Source organism: Cydia amplana, chromosome 26 (genome assembly GCF_948474715.1).
Source record: "Cydia amplana chromosome 26, ilCydAmpl1.1, whole genome shotgun sequence".
Taxonomy (NCBI): domain Eukaryota; kingdom Metazoa; phylum Arthropoda; class Insecta; order Lepidoptera; family Tortricidae; genus Cydia; species Cydia amplana.
Genome location: NC_086094.1, coordinates 2,022,068 through 2,035,405, shown reverse-complemented (window position 1 = coordinate 2,035,405; position 13,338 = coordinate 2,022,068). Strand labels below are relative to the sequence as shown.

The following is a 13,338-nucleotide window of genomic DNA, read 5'->3' as shown; positions in this document are numbered from 1 at the left end:
TTTGTTGTATGGGAGCCCCACTTAAATCTTTATTTTATTCTGTTTTTAGTATTTGTTGTTATAGCGGCAACAGAAATACATCATCTGTGAAAATTTCAACTGTCTAGCTATCACGGTTCGTGAGATACAGCCTGGTGACAGACGGACGGACGGACGGACGGACAGCGGAGTCTTAGTAATAGGGTCCCGTTTTTTACCCTTTGGGTACGGAACCCTAAAAATATAATAGGTAATGTAGATATGCTTTTTTTTATAATCACTCCAGACTCATTCCAGAAACTTTCTGTACTGCCCACGTAATGCCAAAGTGTAATTCTGTTTTCTCTGAACCGATTTAGATGAAATTTAAAAATAATTATCACGGAAATCATCAATCTACACAGACGAAGACGGGGGCAGAAGCTAGTAAGCTATACAGTTTAAATGATAAGTTTGTCTTATTTGGGAGGCGTAGCCCATTTTGACACTAATGAACTTCATGTATTATTTGCGTTTCCATGTACATTTATTCTGAGGTTGTGCAATATAGAGTATTGTAAATATCTGGGAGACCGATCTTTGCTCGGAAAACATATAAAAACTCAAAAATACGCGTTTTCCCAGAGATAAGACCTAGCTAGATCGATTTTAGACGAAAACCCGTATATAGCAAATTTTATCTAAATCGTTAGAGCCGTTTCCGAGATCCCCGAAATATATATATAAACAAATATACAAGAATTGCTCGTTTAAAGGTATTAGATTTATACTTAGTCTTTTCTGAGTGTTAACTTACGGTTTAAATTAAACATTATAATACTGAATGCATGCTGTGAATGCCTTTAAGTGGGGGATCAATAATAAATGTACCTACCCTCTTAGTATGTTACTTATACTTAGTATGTAAATTGTATCTTCTGTTGGTGATCCTAATAAAGAAATAAATAAACAAATTATTTTACACCATGCATAAAATAAAGCACCAGAAGATTAATTCTTCTTCTTCGTAGTATTAGGTACTCTTGCAGAGGCAGCACCCGCCAGGGTGTAAGGACTATTTAGAGTTGATGGAATCAAAAATGAACTAGGCTATTAGGTGAAAGTGATGTACTAAATACTGACTAGAATCATACGTTTATTATTAACTAGCGACCCGCCCCGGCTTCGCACGGGTTAACAAATTATACATAACCCTTCCTCTTGAATCACTCTATCTATTAAAAAATCGCATCAAAATCCGTTGCGTAGTTTTAAAGATCTAAGCATACATAGGGATTAGGGACAGACAGTTGGCAGCGACTTTGTTTTATTATTTAATTTACAGCTATGTACTTTTTTTTAAATTATTGACATATGAATCTAAATCTATTAATTATCATTTGTAACGAATCTAATCTAATCTAATACCTTTAAACGAGCAATTCTTGCATATTTATTTATTTATATATATATATATTTCAATGATCTCGGAAACGGCTCTAACGATTTCGATGAAATTTGGTATATGGGGGTTTTCGGGGCGAAAAATCGATCTAGCTAGGTCTTATCTCTGGGTAAACGCTCATTTTTGAGTTTTTATATGTTATCCGAGCGAAGCTCGGTGTTCCAGATATTTATTGTTAAATATGTAACTGACAGTGTATGATTAATACCAATAAAAATCTATCTATACTATGTAGTGATACATTCCACACTTTAAGCTCGTTAACAAAATAACATCTAATGACAGGTCATAATGATATGGGTCTTAGGATTTAAACGGTAATGACCTGACTAATGGGTCGGCATTTAGAAAACGTCGTTTGGTAACTCATTAGGACTGCTTAGCTAAGTGGTCCCCGGTTCGATTCCCGATTCTTGTTAAATAACTAATTCAATGTTTTTAGATTTATTAGTAACTTTTGACTAGCAATGTGCCAAAGATAATTTACTAAAATTGTAAAGTTCCCATGAAATGTTCTCGGTATTACTGGTAGTTTCAATTTCTATATACAGGATGCTTCCTGTAACAGGAGCAATAAATTAAACTGTAGGCTGTACTCCTCAAACTGACCAACATTTGTTCAGTAACTTATGAAAATAACTCATGTTTTGATTTTTATTACACTTTAAAATTTATTCCAAGACGCAATGTATTGCAAATTTTGTTATGTTTAAAGCGTGAGAAGCAACGTCAAACACACTGATGTCAGCGTACATTCAAGGCAATATTTATTTTGTATGAAAAAGAGGAAGTCTAAAGGAATCATATTTTTTAAAAGTTGCTGAACAAATGTTGGTCAGTTTGAGGAGTACAGCCTTTAGTTTAATTTATTGCTCCTGTTACAGGAAGCACCCAGTATGTAGTTGAAATAGACGCCAATGAGTAACGTTAACTTTAAATGAAACAGTCGTCAACTGTTAAGAACATTTAATCTCTAATCTAAATCGATCCTTAAAAATCTTCTGCTGAGTAACGAAAACGTATGGTATTTTTAAGGATGACTCACGCTACACCGGGCCGGGTCTGAGCCGAGGCGTCTGACATTACATTTTCTATGACGGCTGATCGGTGATCACGTGGTGCTTTCCATAGAAAACGAAGCGCTGGAAGCTCCGGCCCGGCCCCGGCCCGGTCTAGCCTGAGTCATCCTTTATTTGACTGAAAATTACATTTTTTTTGTCTCAATTTGGGATTTAATATATAATCTACCCAGAATAAGGAACTCTCCATACCAGTCACATTTTATCTCAATATGACGAAAATAAAAATCGACACAAATTAAATACATATTAAACCATAATGATTAATGACTTACCCTGAGTTTAAACCACACAAAACTATTTAAATAAAGATAAATCACAACATTTCATAATATTTCGACACTTCCTGATTCTGTCACTGTACAAACTAAACTTAATTATTTTGATCTCATTTATAATATAAAACAATATATAGTGGACTCAGCAATATATACTTAGTCATATCGCATGTGTTTATTTATGTATACACAGAAGTTCTGTATGTTTGTTTGTCTGTATTATTTTAATTTCGAAACACCTATAGTTTGCTCAGAAATTAAACAAAATAACTTTAAAAACAGATCAAAATTTTCGAAAGTAGTCGCCTAAATTTCTGACACTAGAAGAAAAAATACCTAATTTCAATAAGAATTACATTTATACCATTCAACTTTAGGTAAGTAGGTATATAACACCAAAAAGTCCCGTTGTACAATTTAATAATGTTTAAAAATCGTGAAAGTTTAAATCAGTGTACATTATATAGCTTAAGTAAAACACTAATGCTGAATAACTAAAAAAAACTACAACAAAACTAAATTAAAACTAACAGACTAATAAATAAGATAAATGAATAAAATATTAAATATTAAATAAATATTATCATGCCGTCAGACACCAAAAAACTAGTAAAATAAATTTCTACCAAACTAGTCTGGGTGTCTGGCGACCTACGAGCTGGCGCATTTTTTGCCCAAAAACTCAGCCCCACTGTGCAGAGGAGGAACGAGGCCAGCGTGCTGGGAACAATGCCTCAGGCTAATTTAGGGCTAGATTTATGTTTTTAGGGTTCCGTACCCAAAGGGTAAAAACGGGACCCTATTACTAAGACTCCGCTGTCCGTCCGTCCGTCCGTCCGTCTGTCACCAGGGTGTATCTCACGAACCGTGATAGCTAGACAGTTGAAATTTTCACAGATGATGTATTTCTGTTGCCGCTATAACAACAAATACTAAAAACAGAATAAAATAAAGATTTAAGTGGGGCTCCCATACAACAAACGTGATTATTGACCGAAGTTAAGCAACGTCGGGCGGGGTCAGTACTTGGATGGGTGACCGTTTTTTTGCTTGTTTTGCTCTATTTTTTCTTGATGGTGCGGAACCCTCCGTGCGCGAGTCCGACTCGCATTTGGCCGGTTTTTTTTAATATCTTCTGTTATTTAATCTGGATAAATAATGTGGAGTGGCGGGAGTGTGCATTGGACAGAGTCAAGTGGCGGGAAAGAGGGGAGGCCTTTGCCCAGCAGTGGGACACACTAATAGGCTAAAAAAATGTAATCTATGTTTTATTAATAAATCAATATGTAAAAGAATAAATATTAAATCAAAGGCAAATCCACGACAAATCCCTAGTCTCCAATATCGTCTCGTCATCAAGGTCTCACGTCGCGACGTCTGTACACTCAGCGTTATTTTCGCGTATTAATTGTGTCAAGTGTACGCATGAACGTGACGTTTGTACATTGCACTTAACGAGGGAGGAAGCTAAAGTTATGTGTTTGCACGTATCATAGTTGTGTTACGTATCATGTACGATTGCTTTTAGGGTTCCGTGCCTGTTTTTTTTGACATTTAGATTTTATTCTACAAACATTCTAGACTAGTATTTTTTAATACAAGTTTGTAAATTTCTGTACCTAAAAGTGTTCCAGAATAAATAATTTGTTAAACAGAATTGTTTTGTTTTGTTTCGTTGGATTTTAAAGCAAAACAAATGCTATTCTATTTTTAATGCCATTGTATCGTGAATTTCTACAGTATAAATTCATAAATGATTGCATCATTTTTTTCATGTTTGACGATCCTTTTGTGAAATTCTTAGTGTTAAATTGATCTGTATAATAATCGAATATTATTATGGAATAATAACACCAATAAATTGCTCTGATAGTTAGCTTAAGATAATATATAAGTATGTAATAACTATGTAGTTACTATTCATAAGTGCTTGTTTGGCCTACATGAATAAAGTATATTTTGACTTTGACAAAGGGTAAAAACGAGACCCTTTTACTAAGACTCCACTGTCCGTCCGTCTGTCTGTCACCAGGCTGTATCTCATGAACCGTGATAGTTGAAACACAGATGATGTATTTCTGTTGCCGCTATAACAACAAATACTAAAAACAGAATAAAATAAATATTTAAGTTTCCGCTTTGTTGTATACGAGCCCCCTGTACAACAAAGCGGAGCAAAGGTCGGGATTACGCTAGGAGGAAGAAATAACGGTATCGTACAGTCGCCATCAATTATATCGAAGCGGCCGAGGTCAGTAGCGTAGCGTAGTGGGGGCGGCCCGCCCCGAGCGGCACTTTTAGGGGGCGGAAAAATTTCAGAATAAAAACCAATAATATCGTATAAATATTTGAACTATTTCAGTCGCACTTATTATATTGAAATACGTAAGCTAGGGGGCGGCAAAAGTTTCATCCGCCCCGAGCGGCCGAGACCCACGCTACGCCACTGGCCGAGGTGCTCAAAATATGTGAACACGCCCTCTAGCGCCTTGATAATAGAGGTGTGATCAGATATTTGTGAGCACCTTGGCCGCTCCGATATATCTGATGGCGACTGAACAGAAGTCAAATTCTTTGTTACAAAGGCAAACAAATTGCCTCTTCTGTGCGACAGTTAAAGATACTGAAAGCATTGTTTTAGTTTGAATAAAATTACTCAAAACTTAATGGCTGCTAATGAATTAAGTACACTATACATAGTTACGCGCGAAAACATAACCCTGATTCGGCAGTCGCGTAAAAAAACACCTTCTATAAATGAATATTTGGGGCATTATCTATGAAAAGGGACCTTATTGTCGATGGCGCTTACGACGCACGGCGTCGCGTGGCGCGTATTTATATCGGAGCATCGTTAATTATGGCGTAAGCGCCATCGACAATAAGGTCCCTTTTCATAGATAACGTCACATTTTATTCACAACTTTGGGAATAAATTAAATTATTTTTTATTAAATATTTGGGGCATTATCTATGAATAGGGACCTTATTGTCGATGGCACTTACGCCGCACAGCGTCGCGCGGCATTATACATATTTATATCGGAGCATCGTTGATAATGGCGTAACTGCCATCGACAACAAGGTCCCTTTTCATAGATAACGTCACATTTTTTTTTAAAAGTAGTCACACTACTATATCATATTTTATTTCCAGGTCGGCTTCAAGGGCTACGGGCTGAGCCCGGCGCTGCTGGACACGTCAGCCAGCTTCACGTACAGCGACGGAGCCACGTACAGGATCCGACACGGATCCGTGATCATAGCGGCCATCACCTCCTGCACCAACACCTCCAACCCGAGCGTCATGCTGGGCGCAGGTACAGACTGACATACATACACACGTGCACCATCCGGCACGGATCCGTGATCATAGCGGCCATCACCTCCTGCACCAACACGTCCAACCCGAGCGTCATGCTGGGCGCAGGTACAGACAGACATACATACACACGTGCACCATCCGGCACGGATCCGTGATCATAGCGCCCATCACCTCCTGCACCAACACCTCCAACCCGAGCGTCATGCTGGGCGCAGGTACAGACTGACATACATACACACGTGCACCATCCGGCACGGATCCGTGATCATAGCGGCCATCACCTCCTGCACCAACACCTCCAACCCGAGCGTCATGCTGGGCGCAGGTACAGACTGACATACATACACACGTACACCATCCGGCACGGATCCGTGATCATAGCGGCCATCACCTCCTGCACCAACACCTCCAACCCGATCGTCATGCTGGGCGCAGGTACAGACTTACATACATACACACGTGCACCATCCGGCACGGATCCGTGATCATAGCGGCAAACACGTCCAACCCGAGCGTCATGCTGGGCGCAGGTACAGACAGACGTACATACACACGTACACCATCCGGCATGGATCCGTGATCATAGCGGCCATCACATATTATAAATAATTATAATAGATAAAAATTAAACCATTTACAGAATGACCATTCTGGGGATTCTCACTAACTTTTCTTGTCTCAGGTATGCTCGCCAAGAAAGCCGTGGAGAATGGCCTGAGCGTATTGCCTTACATCAAGACTTCCCTGTCTCCTGGATCAGGAGTAGTCACGTATTATCTCAGGGTAAGTTATAGTATTTTTTCTACTCCCGTACCTTTATTTGTCATTTAAAAGGTCGTACACACACACCTTTAAACCCCTATGTTATAGTTGTGTTATAGTGCTTGGTCGTAGAAAAAGTATTGTATGCAACGTTGTTTAACTGAGTTAAAAAATACTCGTGGCGTTTTTATTAACAATTTTCGGCTTCGCCTCAAATTGTTACTCACGCCACTCGCCTTTTTTGACCTCTCTTAAACAACGGTTGCATAATAGTATTGACTCAGTTAAACAACGTTGCATACAATACTTTTTCTACGACCAAGCACTTACTTTGAAATAAAATTGTAAATTTAACAAATATTTTTCATTCAAGAAGTAGCAAAGATTGGAGGGTACGGGCGGGAAAAGAATGAATGAAATGAAAAAAACATGTCTATGGTTCATTCATCTGTCAGAGATGATAATTAAAATTAGGTTGGCAACAATGTATTTCATACAATATTTTTTAAGTGGTGATTACACGGACAAATACCTACTTTTAAGTACGAGTAAGTAGATACAAATACCAAACTAGTCTGGGTGTCTGGCGACCTACGACCTGGCGCATTTTTTGCCCAAAAACTCAGCCTCACTGTGCAGAGGGGGAACGCGGCCAGTGTCCTGGGAACAATGTCTCAGGCTAATTTAGGGTTAGATTTATGATTTATTTATTTATTTTGTTATTTAATTTGTGTTTTAATAAACATTCTGATATGTAGTAGATACATACATAAATTACTTAGTTACATAGATAACATTATCCATAACTCGGGAACAAATATTCTCAAATACATGCCCTTACGGGGATTCGAACCCGGGGCCTGCTGCTTCGTATGCAGGGCCACAACATTATCTTCCTCGCGTTATTCCGGCATTTTTGGCCAGGGCTCATGGCAGCCTGAGGTCCGCTGGGCAACTAATCCCAAGAATTGGCGTAGGAATGCTATCTGACCTTCAAACTTAGAAAGGACAATAGGCCTTTTCAGATTAGTCCGGTTTCCTCACGATGTTTTTCCTTCACCGAAAAGCGACTAGTTAATATAATTTCGTATTTAGGCATAACGTCTAGGCGAATAAAACTTATTTTGTTTTTCAGGAATCCGGAGTGGTGCCGTACCTAGAGAAGTTAGGCTTCGACATCGTTGGCTATGGCTGCATGACCTGCATCGGCAACTCTGGACCCATTGATGACAACATCGCTAACACTATTGAGAAGGTATGTCACCAGCTCGCCATGTCACCAGGTTACAAATACTGATATGTAGCGATGTGACGAGTCCACTTTTTTTCAATTCGAATCATTGGAATTGATTCGGCCGCTGATTCGAATTCAAAATGGAGTTGACTCGACTCGACGATTCGCGTGGTTCGCGACAAGGTCACAGGCACAGGCGCGGAGCGAGTTGAGACGGCGAGTTACGCGGCAGTTGTTGTAAAAAGAACCTTCAGGGCACGGAATTAAGGTTTATTTCTGAATGGCCATACTAGCAGTGAACTCGAGTTGGGATACTTGGGATGGCGAATCAAGCGGCAGTTGTTGTAAAAAGAACCTTCGGGTCACGGAATTAAGGTTTATTTTTGAATGGCCTTAGTAGCAGTGTGATACCGTTGACTCGGCTCGGCGAGTTGGCGAATTGGCGATTCATTCGCCGAGTTAGCTAGTGGTCGAGTTGATTCGAATTGCCAATAGTCTTGATTCGAATTAACTCATCTGTAGGCTGATTCGAATTATTCGAATCAGATACCTCGACTCGCCCATCGCTACCAGTGATATTGATATGCTTCGCGCTCTTTTCATAGCGATACGATCAGCTAGCCATGATACCAGGGGCCCGTTTATCAAAAGCTTGATTGAAATACAAGCGGATGTCACTTTTTGACAGCTTTTGTTAGAAAGGGACTTCCACTTGTATTACAAGTTACAAGCTTTTGAGAAACGGGCCCGAGGTTTGACTCGCGCTCGCATTGCTTCGTTTTTAGGGTTCCGTACCCAAAGGGTAAAAACGGGACCCTATTACTAAGATTCCGCTGTCCGTCCGTCTGTCACCAGGCTGTATCTCACGAACCGTGATAGCTAGACAGTTGAAATTTTCACAGATGATGTATTTCTGTTGCCGATATAACAACAAATACTAAAAACAGAATAAAATAAAGATTTAAGTGGGGCTCCCATACAACAAACGTGATTTTTGACCGAAGTTAAGCAACGTCGGGCGGGGTCAGTACTTGGATGGGTGACCGTTTTTTGCTTGTTTTGCTCTATTTTTTTTTTGATGGTGCGGAACCCTGCGTGCGCGAGTCCGACTCGCACTTGGCCGGTTTTTTAAAGTGCGTCGCGCTCTAGTATTGTTATAACTACTGAGAAGGTATGTCACTAAGCCGGTCATGTAACCATATTCAAGGTACAAGGGAGGCGTGTATTAATTCTAGTGCGTCGCGCTTGAAACATATACCTAGTTCTTGTGCACTAGCTGCTTTCTTACTAAAAATAGTTATTTTCGATACAAGTGCGAAAAAGAGGAAATTCGAAACGAGTGGCGATAAATTAAAACACGACCGAAGGGAGAGTTTTAAATCGACACGAGTTGTGAATTACCTATTCGCACGTGTATCGAACAACGTTTTACAGTACATATGGCACTTTAAAGTTTCGAAAACGCACGAAAAGTGCTATTTTACGCACTAGTGCGGAAAAGTAGCCCCATATGTACTGTAAAAGTTTTTTTCACCTCAGCAGCTCGAACAAGGGTACTTTGCTACTTAAAAACAGTGAGCAAAATCGCATTTTGCTCACTGAGTGGGTCAAAATGAGCAAAATGCGATTTTGCTCACTCAGTGAGCAAAATCCGATTTTGCTCACTGTTTTTAAGTAGCAAAGTACCCTTGTTCGAGCTGCTGAGGTGAAAATTTAATTGTTGGTATATCTTAAGAAAACATGAGTGAATAGAGGTAAGTGATGAAGAAGGAATACATTTTTCGGGTTCTCTAATATGTTCTCACTGCTGAGGTGAAAAATGTTGTGTACTACACGAGATCAAAGTTATTTACATCTCGTGCGCTTTTGAGTCCCTTACTACGCTCAAGATTCTAAATTAGATTCACTCGCTACGCTCGTGAATCTATTATAGAATCTTTCGCTTGCACGGGACTCAAAATAAGCACTCGAAGAAATATCAAACTTTGATCTCTTGTTGTACAAATAACTATTTTAACCTCGTGTCAAATTCACACCATAGTATATTATGTATCTTTTCAACAGAACGAGTTGGTGTGCTGCGGCGTTCTCTCCGGAAACCGCAACTTCGAGGGCCGCATCCATCCGAACACGCGCGCCAACTATCTTGCCTCTCCCCTATTGGTCATCGCCTACGCTTTGGCGGGAACTGTCGATATCGACTTCGAAACGCAACCACTGGGTAAGTAACTTAAATAGGCTAAGATAATGTGCTGTTTTACCCCAGATCAGAATGCCATAGGACATAAAAGTATAGAAGTAACCGAAATAAACTGTATTTAACACGAAGAATTTAACCATTTTGAACAACGAAGCGGTGTCTGTCTGTATATGGCTAAGATAAAGAGTAAGTGCCACTTACACCATTCCACTAGCTCGGGGTTAACCGGTTAAACCGTTAACCCAGTGTCAATTTGTACTGGTGACCATGGTAACTCCAGGTTTAACCGGTTAACTCCGGGTTAGTGGGATGGTGCTAGTGGCCCTAGTAAATTAAAGAGGTAATGATACTGTGCTGTTTTACCCCAGATTAGTATGCCATAGGACATAAAAGTATGGAAGTAACCGAAATAAACTATATTTAACGCGAAGAATTCATCCATTTTGAAAAACGAAGCGGTGTCTGTATATGTTACTTTACCCCAAATCAGTATGCCGTAGAACAAAACACAGTGACAGTAACCGAAGTAAACTCGGCGACCTGTTTGGAAACACTTTGATGTATTGCCATGTAGCATACTTTTAACAAGTGCTAAACTGGCATGGCATCCCCCTACTAGTCATACCCTACGTTTTGACTGTGACATCGACTTTGAAACTCGACTGGATAAGATTTCTCGCACATACTTAAGTTTCAAAAAATTCATTGGTACATTCACCATCAGATATCCAATCTTTTTTTAATTTTTAACAAGCAGAAACGTCTGCGATCGATGCTATTAAGCTTAGAATAAATTACTGTCTTGGGTGAGACTTGAACTCCAGAGGCCGTCAGTTCAAGTTTCACCCAAGACAGTAATTTTTCCACTTTTAAATTTATTCTAAGATATCCAATCCTCCAATATACTTACTTATCCAATATAATTGTCTGAGCACGCTCTCTAGGGCCTAGATAATAGAGGCGTGTTCAGATATTTGTGAGCACCTTGGCCGCTTCGATGTATCTGATAGCGACTGGACCTTCAATGGACCTTATGCCTTTTGTAATACGATTTACGAACTGTCAGTTAACAGTGCGCGCGATGGGACTATCTCCCTTTTTCGCACTAAATGTGACGTTATCTATGAAAAGGGACTGTCGATGGCGCTTACGCCATTATTAACGATGCTCCGATACAAATACAACGCCGCCTGACGCTGTGCGGCGTAAGCGCCATCGACAATAAGGTCCCTTTTCATAGATGATGCCCCAAATATTTAATAAAAAATCATTTGATTTATTCCCAAAGTTGTGAATAAAATATTCATTAATAGAAGGTGTTTTTATTACGTGACTGCCGAATGAGGGTTATGTTTTCGCGCGTAACTATGTATAAATAAGTGTAATATGTGTTTTGAGTAATTTAATTCAAACTAAAAACAATGCTTGCAGTATCCTTAACTGTCGCACAGAAGAGGCAATTTATTTGCCTTTGTACGGTCAAAGAATTTGACTTCTATACAGTCGCCATCAGATATATCGGAGCGGCCAAGGTGCTCACAAATATCTGATCACGCCTCTATTATCAAGGCGCTAGAGGGCGTGTTCACATATTTTGAGAACCTCGGCCGCTCCGTTATATAATGATTTGTGTACAGGTAAGCGCGCTGACGGTAGCGCGGTGTTCCTACGCGACATCTGGCCCACCAGGGCCGAGATACAGGAGGTGGAAAACAAGCATGTCATCCCCAACATGTTCAAAGAGGTAATTCACCACTTAGATGGCAGTCTCAAGCATATTGTAAAAACCGGCCAAGTGCGAGTCGGACTCGCGCACGGAGGGTTCCGCACCATCAACAAAAAATAGAGCAAAACAAGCAAAAAACGGTCACCCATCCAAGTACTGACCCCGCCCGACGTTGCTTAACTTCGGTCAAAAATCACGTTTGTTGTATGGGAGCCCCACTTAAATCTTTATTTTATTCTGTTTTTAGTATTTGTTGTTATAGCGGCAGAAACAGAAATACATCATCTGTGAAAATTTCAACTGTCCAGATATCACGGTTCGTGAGATATAGCCTGGTGACAGACGGACGGACGGACAGCGGAGTCTTAGTAATAGGGTCCCGTTTTTACCCTTTGGGTACGGAACCCTAAAAAGTAACAGTCTGTCCGCCTTTGATGTTTGCGTAAATGCCAACACCGCACAAGAACACAGTAGGGTTGTCACAGACTTTTACACACCAACACAAACATACCAAACATTTCAAATACGGCACGCTGGCCCTGTAAGTAGTACCGAGCTACTAACAATGGCGATGTATGCAGCTCGGGTGCGCGCGACCCACCCCTCGCCCCTCGCACGATTGCCCTGTCTAGTCTAGATGGATTCGTCGAATGACTGTCATACTGTTTTTTCGACTGTGTCTGAACTGTGCGTTTCTCCAGAAACTTCCTGCTTCGCAACAGCTGCTAGACTGTGGAATGAACTGTCGGTATTTCCCGGCCGCTATGACCTTCAAATCTTCAAGAAAAGAAATCTCATCAGGCCGGCGACGCATTTGCAACCCTTTACTATCTGTTGACTTTCTTAACGGCTTAAACCCATTTTCTTTGGCTCTGTATCTTTAGGTATTTAAATAAAATTAAACAAACAATTTGTACATTTTCGGGTAGTTATAACATATATTGGTTAACCGGCCAAATACAGAACCGTCTGGATCTGTCACTGAAGTTGAACGACCTGACTTTAACCTACATTATTTGATCGTGTAATGTTTTCATCTACCCTCAACTGGCTTAAGGAGCCATTTGAGGGTAGATTTTATTTACTTTTATTTAACCTTTTGGACGCCAATGACCAATATATCCGCACCGCAGGTCCAACGCCAAAGACGGATTAATCGGTCACAGACCACAGAGCAACATAGACCTACGTGCATATCCAAAAAGTTCAATTTCAGTTTTGACACCTCGGTGACGTGGCGTCTGAGTGACAGCTTTTGTGTTTGACATGGCGTTGCGACAAGGTTATAGTATTTTATGCAACCGTTGTTTA

At 40.1% G+C, this 13,338-nt stretch overlaps 1 protein-coding gene across 1 annotated transcript in view; it reads left to right on the top strand.

The window, feature by feature from the left end:
* Nucleotides 1-13,338, top strand: part of LOC134660163 (cytoplasmic aconitate hydratase-like) — a 59,494-nt gene that overhangs the window by 34,086 nt on the left and 12,070 nt on the right. The window contains exons 12-16 of the mRNA XM_063515893.1: nt 5,938-6,100; nt 6,788-6,888; nt 8,003-8,122; nt 10,166-10,322; nt 11,939-12,045. Of these exons, the coding sequence (XP_063371963.1) occupies nt 5,938-6,100; nt 6,788-6,888; nt 8,003-8,122; nt 10,166-10,322; nt 11,939-12,045 (648 nt within the window). The remainder of the gene's footprint in view (nt 1-5,937; nt 6,101-6,787; nt 6,889-8,002; nt 8,123-10,165; nt 10,323-11,938; nt 12,046-13,338) is intronic.